General features: G+C 35.8%; 1 protein-coding gene across 2 annotated transcripts in view; it reads left to right on the plus strand.

Annotated features, from left to right (window-relative positions):
* Positions 1-48: 48 nt before the first annotated feature.
* The window catches only part of slc4a1ap (solute carrier family 4 member 1 adaptor protein), a 24,135-nt gene continuing 10,787 nt past the window's right edge, over positions 49-13,396 (plus strand). For both annotated transcript variants that reach the window (XM_685743.11, XM_009293235.5), the window contains exons 1-10: positions 49-865; positions 3,942-4,134; positions 4,223-4,351; positions 4,945-5,005; positions 7,982-8,121; positions 9,626-9,786; positions 10,165-10,234; positions 10,327-10,519; positions 10,762-10,870; positions 10,969-11,179. In XM_685743.11, the coding sequence (XP_690835.5) occupies positions 86-865; positions 3,942-4,134; positions 4,223-4,351; positions 4,945-5,005; positions 7,982-8,121; positions 9,626-9,786; positions 10,165-10,234; positions 10,327-10,519; positions 10,762-10,870; positions 10,969-11,179 (2,047 nt within the window). In that variant the 5' untranslated portion in view covers positions 49-85. The remainder of the gene's footprint in view (positions 866-3,941; positions 4,135-4,222; positions 4,352-4,944; positions 5,006-7,981; positions 8,122-9,625; positions 9,787-10,164; positions 10,235-10,326; positions 10,520-10,761; positions 10,871-10,968; positions 11,180-13,396) is intronic.

Below are 13,396 nucleotides of genomic sequence, written 5' to 3' on the forward strand. Positions count from 1 at the left end.
ATTGTCCCTGCAGGAAGGGAATTATTAAGGTGTAACACCAAACACACCAGAACGCGTTGAGCGAACAGTGTTCGCCGAACGCACGATGGAGTTTGATGGCAGCGAACTGACAGAAAACATTCCCACTGAAACGATGAAAACGGAGAAAAGCCAGGACCCAGAAAATGGAAAAATCTGCGATTCTAAACAAGACATCACCAGCACAAACGAAACCGCTGACGATCCGTTTAAGAAACCCGTACTGACCCCTTCTCTCGCGGTGAAGAAATCATTAGGACCCAGTAAGAAGCCTACAGAAGAAGTGAGCAGCAGCGTATCAGAAAATACAGACGCAGATCATGATACTAAACACCTGCTGTCAACTGCAAAGGCTAAAGACACAAAAATAGACCCATCGGATCATCCGCCATCCGAGAGATTAAAGGAACCGAGAGTACAGCCGAAATCAAAAGACATCAGACCCAAGATCCCTCCGGCTGGTAAATTCCCTCCGCTCCCGTACACCGAGCCCCCATGGGGAGCTGTCCCTGACATCAACTACTCGTTTGAACTGCTGAAAAATGGAGCTATCCTAGACACCGTCCCGCTGACCCACAGGAGTTATTTTGTGGTGGGTCGGTTGCCTGTGTGTGATGTGTCTCTGGAGCACCCGTCCATCTCTCGCTATCACGCCGTGGTCCAGTACCGGGGCAGAGCCGGGCAGGAAGGCGTCGTGGGAGAGGAGAGGGGCTTCTACGCTTATGATTTAGGCAGCACCCATGGAACCTTTATCAACAAGAACAAAATACCACCTAAAACATACATAAGACTCCGAGTGGGGCATGTTCTAAAGTTTGGGGGGAGCACACGACTCTTTATCTTGCAGGTATGTGGGTATAATAGTGTTATAGTTCGTCAAAAACTAAAAGTTCACTCACTGTTTACTCACCCTCAAGTCACAACTTTGAAGTTTCTTTCTTCTGTTGAACATAAGATATTTTGAAGAAAGCTGAAAACCTGTAACTATTGACTTTGATAGTAGGAAAACAAATACTGTGGAAGTCAATGGTTACAGGTTTGTTCAATATATATATATATATATATATATATATATAWAWATATATATATATATATATATATATATATATATATATATATATATTTATCTTCAACAAAAGAAAGAAAGTCCTAAAGGTTTAGAACAAGTGAAGGGAGAATAAAGAATGACAGAATTTTCAGTTGTGGTTGAACTATACCTTTAACAGCAGCACAATTTCTGAAATATGTTGCAAAGCTACAATTATTACCATGACAGCGTTCAGTATTATGTCAGTTTAGGATCATATATAGGATCTTAGACACTGTCCCGCTAACACAGAGTAGTTGTGGTTGATGCACTAATCAATAATTGAGTTTTGATATATTTACTGTCAGAATTTTGTCAAAAAATATCTTCATACTCGAATGATTTTCGGTGTAACAGAGGAATTTAACTTTAACCCATACAATATATGCCGATTATAGTCAAAAATGTAACCATGAAACATGCTTTTGGGGTCCAGGGTTGCAAATTTGTTATTAACGAACATGACATAAAAGTTAAACTTGTATAGTTGATATAATTTACAATAAAAAGTAATTCAAGAGTTCACACTTAGCTGATGATTGATTATTAAGCTTGTTTTGCATGCTGTCCCGGGAGAGAGCCCTGAGCTCATGAGATCCTCAAGCCTGGGGCTCCCTTCCGTTTTCAAGGCGAGAGGGGAGTTTGAGCTCAGGTAGATCTTGAGAACTCCCCTGCTGTAGTAACCAATGAAAAGATAGAGATTGCTCTTAAGAGATAACTATTAACTAAAAGCATGTCTATGATGCCGATTTGAATTAGTCAATTAACTTAGGTTGCATGTTTTTGGACGGTGGGAGGAAACCGTGGAACCCAGGGGAAACGCACATGAGCACGGGGTGAACGTGTTAACTCCGCACAGAAACATCGGCTGGCTTGGTAAGGATGAGAACCAGTGGCGTTCTTGCTGTGAGGCAACAATGCTAACCACTGGGCCACCGTGCCACCCATCTAGGAAAGGAGGAGGAGTAGGGGTGGAAGGGGGGATTCTTCAAAATGAAGATGGCTGTCATATGGAACTTAGGGTATTTATGGTGGCTTAGGAATCGTCTGATTGATGATTCATAAATTGAATAATGCAGGGCTGCAAGCAATCGTAAGATCGTAAGCACATGATCCTTTAGAAATTAGTTTATAAATAAACTTTACTAATAATAAATAGTAACACTTTATTTTAAGTACCAATTCTCACTATTAACTAGTGGTTCGAGACCCAGCTGGGTCAGTTGGCAATTCTGTGTGAAGTTTACATGTACTCCCCAAGTTCTCGTGGGTTTGCTCCTGGTGTTCTGGATCCCCTATAATTCAAAGACGTGGTATAAGTTAAGCTAAATTGGTCATAGTGTGTTTGTGTGAATGAGTGTGTATGAATGTTTCCCAGTACTGGGTTGCAGCTGGAAGGGCATCCATTGTGTAAAACATATGCTGCTTAAGTTGGTGGTTCATCCCGCTGTGGCGACCTCTGATAAAAAAAAAAAGGCACAGCAAATTAGGAGTTTATTGAACTAATATTTCATAGTTAATAGTTTGTTTTGTTAATACTGATAATTGTGCCTTAAAATAAAGTGACCAAATAAATTGGTTATTAAATTACTTGCCATTCTTTTTAGCTTGATGTTTTGATTATTTATAGTTGTAACAGTAACATATGTAAAATGACAATATGCTAGTTGATGAGATTCAGAATTGTCATTTGTTGTTTTAACATTTATATTTGCATTTTAACTTTTCATCTGTTAAGCTTATAATGTCATATCAGGGTTCAACGCTAAGGATTTTTTCTACTGCCCCGATCAGGCCAGTGGTTCAGATTTTTACTTGGCCTGCCAAAATTTTTACTGGTATTTATATGCAAAGATGTGCACTTTTGACACCTACAGACATCTTCACCAAATATAAATCAGAGAGGTAAGACTTTCTCATACACAGCCTCATTTCACTTGTCAAGTTTTGTGCAAATCTATCTATTAAATCAATCATTCATTCATTCATTTTATTTTCGGCTTAGTCCCTTTATTAATCCGGGATCACCACAGTGGAATGAACCGCCAACTTATTCAGCACATGTTTTTATGCAGCGGATCCCCTTCCAGCTGCAACCCATTTTTGGGAAACATTCATACACACTCATTCACACTCATACACTATGGACGATTTTAGCCAACCCAATTCACCTGCACCACATGCACTCGGAGGAAACCCACGCCAACACAGGGAGAACATGCAAACTCCACACAGAAATCCCAACCGAGGCTCAAACCAGCGACTTTCTTGCTGTATTAAAAAAAAAACATTGGCTAGAATTAGAGCTGCACAATTCTGGCTAAAATGAGAATCGCAATTTATAATTTTTTTTGCCTAAAATAAAGATCACGATTCTCTCGCGATTCTGTAGATGTAAATTAAAGGTTAATATGAGTGGGCTATTATTATTGTTATTCTCAAACATGTGGTAAAACAGCAAAATGCTTTGTGTAGCTGTACTGTTGGTTAAAAATGGTAAATTTTGTATAGACTTAGAATGGTGGACTTGAACAGACTTTAGATTTATCCTGGTCATTTATGCTGATGATAATTCTGATTTTGAATTATTGTGTTTGAGACATATGCTTATAATCTTTCATTTTCTGCTTAAAATCTGTCACTGATGTGATTTTCGTGAATACAGGAGACTGGGTGGGTATTTTAGCATTTCGGCGGGTTTTGGATACTTTTTGGGCTGGAATCAGTCAGCTACATCCCTTATTGTTGAGCCCTGCATATGTTTTTGTGTTGTTGTATTTATTGTTTTATTTATTTATTTATTTATTTCATAAATGTTTTTATCTCATTTCATTAGGGTCCAGAATTTGATGAAGAAGCCGAGTCGGAAATGACAGTGACAGAGCTCAGAGAGCGTGCTAGAAAACAGAGGGAAGAGCTGGAAAGGAGAATGATGGGGGATGGCTCAGATGAGGAGGAAGAGAAAGAGGAGAGTGAAACCAGTGCTTCAAAAAACACCTCAGAAGATGCTGGCTGCTCTTGGGGAATGGGTAACAAAGACAACCTGATGACCTGCAGTCCATTATAACTAGCTATTCCTAGACATGTGACACTTGTCTGTGTGCTTTTATTAAATAGCTGAAGAGGCAGCTCCAGAAGAGGATGATAATGAGGAGAATCCGTTTGCCACCGAATTTCAGGAGGATCAAGAAGCAGCTTATTTAAAAGATCCTAAAAAGGCCTTGCAAGGTTTTTATGACAGAGAAGGTAAAATATGAACTGTTTCTCACCCACATATTGTTCATCTTTGAAGTTTATACAGTTGAAGTCAGAATTATTAGCCCTTCTGTGCTTTTTTTTTTCTTTTTAAAAATTCCCAAATGATGATTAACAGAGCAAGGAATTTTTCAGTGTTTTCAATATCAATTTTTCTTCAGGAGAAAGTCTTATTTGTTTAATTTTGAGTAGAATAAAATGGTTTAAAAAAATTGAAAACTGCTTTTAAGGACAATATTATTAGCCCCCTTAAGCATATTATTAGCCCCCCTACACTATTGTCTATAGAACAAACAATCATGATACAATGATTTGCCTAAGTACCCTAACTCGCCTAGTTAACCTAGTTAAAATGCCTTTAAATTGCAGTTTAAGCTGAATACTAGTATCATGAAAATATCTTGTAAAATATTATATACTGTCATCTTGACAAAATTTGAATCTATTATTTTTAGAAATGTTACAAATATTTTCTTTCTTGTAAACAGAAAATGGGGAAAAAATATACAGGGGGGCTAATAATTCAGGAGGGCTTATAATTATGACTTCAACTGTAAATGAAATCAAATTAATTTTTGTTTCAGGAGAAGAATTGGAGTTTGAATATGAAGACAAAGCCCATGGCACCTGGCTCTGCAGAATTAAGTATGCTTTTCTTCTCTGTTGACAGACTAACAAACACTTTCTTTTTAGTTTAATGGCCATTTAATGTAATCTACCAAAATTGTCCCCTTGTTTTGTGGCAGAAATCACCATTAAAATAGGCAGACTTGTTCATCTGAGGTGACTATACAATTAATAAGATTATTGTAAATAAGAATATTTCTGATATTCATTACAATGGTGGAAAGTGTACTAAAACAGGGGTTCCCAAACTTTTCAGGCCGCGACCCCCAAAATGACAATGCCAGTGAGTTGCGACCCCCAATATCTTCTGAGGTGGTTATAAATACTGAAACCTTGCATGCAATGTAGCACACACACCAATGGACCCAAGTCTATTCTTCTTTTAATTTTTTAATGTATGAGAGCTGTAAATGGGCAACAAAGTTTTACCAGGTGTTATGAAATCTGCTGCATCTGACACTATTGCTGTGTCTTTCATATAATGTAATTACCCCAGGGGTTGCAATCTAATAGAAGTAGTAACTATAAGCTACTATAGTAACTATATGGTATAAACGACTATTTTTTCTCTTCAGTAGGTTATGGATAAAATATGGTAATTCTTATGGTTTAATAAAAATAAATAGATTTTTGGAAATCACCAGGCGACCCCCCCTTCATTGTCCCGCGACCCCTCGGGGGGTCCCGACCCCCACTTTGAGAACCATTGTACTAAAACATCATACTCTAGTAAAAATACCATTACTGTTCTGAATACTACTCAAAGTATGAGTAAAAAGTAACCTTTTTAAAAAGTAGTGAGCATTATAGTGTGGGGCTGCACACTATATATTGTTTAAACATTGATATCACAACGTGTGTATCTGCAAGTCTTAGATTAATAGGATTGGATTATTGGTTAAACATCAAAAGATCAAGATATTATTATTTCTAAATCTTTCATGATTAGCACTGTTGCCTCTCAGCAAGAAGGTCGCTGGTTCGAGTCCCAACTGGGTCAGTTGTCATCTCTGTTTGAAGTTTGCATGTTCTCCCCATGTTGGCGTGGGTTTCCTCCGGGTGCTCCGGTTTCCCCCACAGTCCAAAGACATGCGCTTACTTTATGTGAATTAAATAAACTTAATTATCCATAGTGTATGTGTGTAAATAAGTGTGTATGGGTTTCACAGTACTGGGTTGCAGCTGGCAGGGCATCTGCTGTGTAAAACATATGCTGGATAAGTTGGCGATCTATTCCGCTGTTGCAACACCTGATAAATAAAGGGACTAAGCTGAAAGAAAATTTATAAATGAATGATTTTCTGCAATGATGACAATGTTATTTTATGTTTGGTTGTTCTATTTCTTTACCTGAATACTGTTAGACACTCTAGAAAACAATAAAGCACTGTTTATTTCACTTATCTTTATTTTGTTGTATTTATATATGCTTATAATTTATTATCATTTATGAAACACTTTGCATAGAATCTTCCCAATCTATCTAAATGATAGATTTAATCTTTCCAAATAGAGTTATTCAATTCATCTGGTGAAGTTATATTCATACCGCAATATATATAAATCGCAGCAAAACAAAAATAGGTTTTTTTTTGCACTTTACATTTAAAATGTGAGATTAATTTAATGTGAGAACTCAATACTTTAATGTAGGCAAAGTGAAATCTGTGTAACCTAAGAGGCAAAAATCTTACAGTGAGAATATGTTAATTGTCTCACTTAGGTTAATACGTGCATACATTTGAAAACGTAACATTCTGTAGTCTGTCATTTTGCAGTACATCATACTTCATCTCCTCATTAGTGATAATTAGTCTAAACAGTCTCTTGGTTGTTGCATTTAACAATTTTGCATCTTGGACACTGTTTGTGATTCCACACTGTACATCTTTACAGCATTCATGAAGCATCTGTCTTGAGGGACGTCTGTCTGATGCCTTTTTATTTTATGTGTTATTTGATTGGAGTCACAAGACTGATTATTCTACTCAGCCAATCACCGTAGAGAAGAAAAAAATAAGCATATTAAGTAGTGACTGTTCAGAAGATATAATAATGCAGTAAAAAATACTGATAAAGAACTAAAAATTTTGTTAAATGAAACTACACATTTTTAAAATCTAATTAGATAAATACAATTCCTGAGGAAACAATACTCTACAATAATTTGAGTATTAACTCTAATGTATATTCATTCATTCATTCATTCATTCATTTTTTTTGGCTTAGTCCCTTTATTAATCCGGGGTCACCACAGCGGAATGAACCGCCAAATTATCCAGCACGTTTTTACGCAGCGGATGCCCATCCAGCCTCAACCCATCTCTGTGAAACATTTATACACACACATTCACACACACTTATACACTTCGGACAATTCAGCCTACCCAATTCACCTGTACTGCATGTCTTTGTACTGTGGGGGAAACCGGAGCACCCGGAGGAAACCCACGCGAACGCAGGGAGAACATGCAAACTCCACTCAGAAATGCCCAGCCGAGGCTCGAACCAGTGACCTTGCTGTGAGGCGACAGGACTACCTACTGCGCCACTGCGTCACCATCACTGTATATTAAATTGAAAATATTGTGTAGAATCGGCCTTAGATCAATATCGAGTAAAAATGTCCACAGCTAATCATTGATTATCATGATTTCCGCTATTGGCACAGCCCTAGTTGGAACGTTTCCTGGTTTTATGTGCTGGGGTGCCAGACAGAAACTTTTTTAAAAGAAAGAATTTAAAAGTCAAGAAACTATAGTAATGCCCGTTTTTAATCTATGATCAATGTTTACTGACCCATAAGTTATGGTAAAAACATTTAAAATAACCACTCAACATGCACATTTACATCACCAGAAATTAAGTTGCAGAAATCACAAATCAAATCGGAAACCAAATGTATATTCCCACACAATGACATATAATCTTTTTGGTTATTGTCATCACTGTATATTAAAGGGAAAATACTGTGTTTTATTTCTCTCTTTTTAGGTTACCTGTGGATGATGCTGTGGGCAGGCAACTGGTAGCTGAGGTCACTCACACAGGGAAAAAGAAAGAAGCGGCAGTTCAGTGCTGCCTGGAGGCCTGTCGTATCTTGGAGGCCCGTGGCCTTTTGAGACAGGAGGCAGGTAGGTGGACATTAACAATAAAAATCACATTCAGGGTTCAGATTCTTAGCATTGTTGCATTCAGTTATCTTAAGTATCTATTTTTTTCCAATTCGTCTCCTTAGAATTATGACTTTTTTGTCAAAACTGAGTTTTATATAAGTTATATATTGTAATTATATATACATAAAAAAAAAAAAAAAATATATATATATATATATATATATATATATATATATATATATATATATATATATATATATATATATATATATATATATATATATAATCATATATAAAATAATGTAACTTATTGACATTTTGGGATGTATATGTTTTATTTACAGTATGGGAAGATTTTTTAAGTTGTTTACATTTTAAGACAAATATTACACACATATTGTTTGCTACATGGAATGCAATCACTTTGAAGCTCAATATCTCAAAATCATTCAGAACATAGATAGAACCTTATCATTCCAAGGTGATGAATTGTCTTAATTTGAAAGAGTTGTTTTTTTTTTTTTTAAGCATTAATGTTACTCACTCTCATGTTCCAAACTTCTGAGAAGGCAAATAAAGATATTTTAGGTCAAATCCAAGAGCTCCCTCATCCTCCATAGACAGCAAGGGTCCTGATGGATACGTTGACCCAAAAATGAAAGTTGTATCATTTGTGCACCCTAAACTTGTTCTATTCCAGTTTGTAGGTTTTTTTTTTTTACTGTTGAACACAAAATAACTTCCATAGCATTTGTTTTTTAACTATGGAAGTCTAATGGTTACAGGTGTCCAACATTCTTAACATTATCTTCTTTTGTGTTCACCAGAATAAAAAACACAATTTTCAATGAGCATATCAACTTTAAATGACTTGATTTAAATAAGATTTTGTCTTTAATTTATCCATTATAATGCTGACAGTTTAATTTAAAATGTGTGAATATACAGTTAAAGTCTTATTAGCCCCCCCTTGATTTTTTTTTTCTTTCTTAATTATTTCCAAAATGATGTTTAACAGAGCAAGGAAATTTACACTATGTCTGATAATATTTTTTTTTCTGGAGAAAGTCTTATTTGTTTTATTTTGCCTAGATTCAAAACTGTTTTTAATTATTTAAAAAAAACTTTATAGGGTCAAAATTATTAGCCGCTTTAAGCTATTTTTTTCCCAGATAGTCTACAGAACAAACCATCATTGTACAATAACTTAATTTAACATAAGCCTAATTACCCTATCCTGCATAGTCAACTTAATTAACCTAGTTAAGCCTTTAAATGTCACTTTAAGCTGTATAGAAGTGTCTTGAAAATATCTAGTAAAACATTATTTACTGTCATCATGGCAAAGATGAAATAAATCAGTTATTAAAAATGAGTTATTAAAACTATTATGTTTAGAAATGTGTTAAATCTTCTTTCCGTTTAACAGAAATTAGGATAAAAAATGAACAGGGGGGGTAATAATTCTGACTTCAACTGTATATAGTCTAATAACCGGCATTCTAATTTTGTCTTTCTACAGTGTCTCGCAAAAGGAAGAAGAAGAACTGGGAAGATGATGATTTTTATGACAGTGATGACGACACATTCCTTGACCGGACAGGTGTAGTGGAGAAGAAGCGAACAGAGCGGATGAAAAAGGCCGGAAAGATTCAAGAGCGTCCTGATACATATGAGTCACTTGTAAGCAACCTGCAACATATTTACTCTAAAAAGGGTTTGTTCACCCTAAGCTAAAAATTCTGTCATCATTTCTTTACCTTTTCCAAACCTCTTTTTCTTCTGTTGAACACACAAGAATGTCTTCTGAAGAATGTTGGAAACCTGTAACCATTGACCTCCATGGTATTTGTCTTTTCTTACCATGGAAGTCAACAGTTACAGGTTTTTATCTTTCTTTAAAATATCTCATTCAGTGTTCAATAGAAGAAAGATACTCAGAAATGTTTGGAACTACTTGTGGGTGAGTAAATATTCCTTATTGCGTGAACTTTCCTTTTAATTACCCTTGCTGCTGTATGTTCTATAACTGGTATTAATGTAGAATATGTTCTTTCTTAGCTAGCCAAGCTGGCTGATGTTGAAAAAGAGCTGGCTGACACCGAGAAAAAGCTAAATTTATCTGGGAAAGGTGAGGCAGTGGAAGACTTTTCCAATTCATCTCAGTATTTTATCATCTGTAAGGTAAGGTCACGCTTGTTTTTTTTTGTTATTGTTATTCAGGAGGCTCCGGTTCATCCACCGAGGATCCTCTGGATGCTTTTATGACCGCTGTACGGAGCGAGGTTGCTCTGGATGGGGTGGAAAGAAAGAAGTTGCACTTACATATAGCCGACTTAAAGAAGGAAGGTCAGAGATTGAGCAGGCTAGTGGAGCTGGCTAAACCCACACAGCTGCCTTCATTGCTGTCTAGCGGGTGAGATCATGAGATCTGTGTTTTCTTTCAAACTTTTCATTCTTTTTTTATAAGTTTTATAAGGATTCCCACGCTTCTTGAAAGTACTTTCATTTCAGACATATGGATTCAAGGCCTGGAAAGTATTTAAAAACCAACATGGAGCCTTGAAAGTGCTTGATTTAAATTTGAAGTAATTTGTTTATTAAATGTATTTGTCAAAAAGGTCAAAAGGTTTTTTTATTTTATTTTTGTACATTCAGATCTCATACTCAGTCTTCAGACTCCGACAAACCTAAGAAATTATCTTTACCGATGTTTGGAGCCATGAAAGGAGGGAGTAAATTCAAACTGAAGACTGGAACTATTGGAGTAAGTCTTTCTAACATTTTTATTTTTACCAGCAGTGTAGGTCATTGCTTTCAAAACTCTGTAATTTCTGTAATTTTCTGTCTTACATAAATAAGTAGAATTTACCACCAAAGCGGACAAGTTTGCCTCCAGAGCTCTTCACTATGAAGGAAATGCCCCCTGGTGGTGAAGAAGAGGTAGAGGAGGAAGAAAACAGCGAGGCAGAGGATGTGGTCACTGATGGGGACATGGAGGTTATACAGTCTGTAGAGACAGCCATCTCAGAACACTCTGCAGACAGTGCTGAGTCTCAGACACAACAACCTAAAGGTGAAAGCCTTTGCCTAAATAAATACATGCAGCCTTATTTGCTTTTAAAGGGACAGTTTACCCAATAATGACAATTCTGTCATCATTTTGTTGCATCTGTCAAACACAAAAGAAGATATTTTGAAGAATGTTAGAAAACTGTAGCCATTGACTTCCGTAGTATTTGTTTTTCCTACTTTGCAAGTCAGCGGTTACAGAACTTCAACTCACTTCAAAAGTTTTTCTATTGTGTTCAACAGAAGAAAGAAACTCATACATTTTAGGAACCACCTGAGGAAGAGTAAATAGTGAGTAAATATTAATTTAAAGGGATAGTTCACCCAAAAATAAAGAAAATTTAACTACCCTCGAGTGGTTTCAAGCCGTTATGAGTTTCTTTTCTGTTAAACACAAAAGAAGATATTTAAAAAAAATGTTAGATACCTATAACCAATTACTTCCATAGTATTTGTGTTTCTTGATTTGCAAGTTTATGGTTACAAGTTTTCAGCTTTTTTTAAAAATATCTTCTTTTAAATTCAACAGAAGAAAAAACTCAAAGGTTTGAAACCACTTGAGGAAGAGTAAATAGTGAGTACATTTTCATTTTAAGGGATAGTTCACCCAAAAATAAAGAATTTACTCGCCTTCGAGTGGTTTCAAGCCTTTGAGTTTATTTCTTCTGTTAAACACAAAAGAAGATATTTTGAAAAATATTAGATACCTGTAACCATTGACTTTCACAGTATTTGTTTTTCCTACTATGGACGTCAATAGTTACAGGTTTTCAGCTTTCTTCAAAATATCTTCTTTTGTGTTTAACAAAAGAAAGAAACTCATAAAGGTTAGCAGCCACTTGAGGGAGAGTAAATAGTAAGTAATATTTCATTTCAAGGCATAGTTTACCCAAAAATAAATAAAAATTTCCTCACTCTCGAGTGGTTTCAAGCCTTTTTGAGTTTCTTTCGTCAGTTAAACACAATATATATATTTTTTAAATTTAGAAACCTGTAACTATTGACTTCCATTGTATTTGTTTTTCCTACTATCAAAGTCAGTTGTTGCAGGTTGTCAGCTTTCTTCTAAATAACTTCTTTTGTGTTCAACAGAAGAAAGAAACTCATAAATGTTTGAAACCCTTTGAGAGAGTGTAAATAGTGAGTACATTTTCATTTTAAGGGTTAGTTCACTCAAAAATAAAGAATATTTACTCCCAAGTGGTCTTAAGCCTTTATGAGTTTATTTCTTCTGTTAAACACAAATGTTAGAAACCTGTAAACATTGACTTCCATAGTATTGGTGTTTCTTTGCAAATTTATGGTTACAGGTTTTCAGCTTTCTTTGAAATATCTTCTTTTAAATTTGACAGAAGAAAGAAACTCATAAATGTTTGAAACCACTTGAGGAAGAGTAATTAGTGAGTACGTTTTCATTTTAATTTCATTTTAAAAATTCTTTTGTATGTCAACTCTCTCCTAAATGGTTTCAAACCTTTTATGTGTTTCTCTCTTCTGTTGAACACAAAATAAACTATTTTGAGGAAAGCTGGAAACCTGTAAGCATCGTCTTCCATAGTAGGAAAACAAATACCATGGAAATCAATTGTTACAGGTTAGGGGAACCATTTTAATTGTTAGGGAAATGTACGGTTAAACAATAACCCATACGATAAACAAAAACCAAGGTCAGGAATACAACGAGAGACAAATTTACTAAAGGAAATAGAGTAGAATTAATGACTGCTCTGCACACAGTCACAAAATCACAGCAGTTATACACTAACAGAAGGTTTTATGCAGCGGATGCCCTTCCCAGCTGCAACCCAATACTGGAAAACAACCATTCACACTCATAAACTTTGGACAATTTATTACATTCAATTAACCTGTACCACATGTCTGTGAGCTGTGGGGTAAACAGGGGCACCCGGAGGAAACCCATGCAAACACGAGGAGAACATGCAAACTCCGCACAGAAATGCCATATGTAAAGCGTATCTTCTCCATGATTATTTAATATTTGACAGGACGCAGAAGTAACAGGATATTCAAAAGGCTATTTGTGAAGGAGCTGACCAATAGTGGCAGTCATTTAGTCTAAAGAACACATATACAGCAGAAGTGTTAGCACTTTAAGTCATTGTCAAGCATGGTTAATCATACTCTAAATTGGTCCTCTGCTTTTGATCCATCCAAGTGCACACACACACACACACAGTGAGCATACACCCAGAGCAAG

The sequence above is a fragment of the Danio rerio genome, chromosome 17 (genome assembly GCF_049306965.1).
Source record: "Danio rerio strain Tuebingen ecotype United States chromosome 17, GRCz12tu, whole genome shotgun sequence".
Lineage (NCBI taxonomy): Eukaryota > Metazoa > Chordata > Actinopteri > Cypriniformes > Danionidae > Danio > Danio rerio.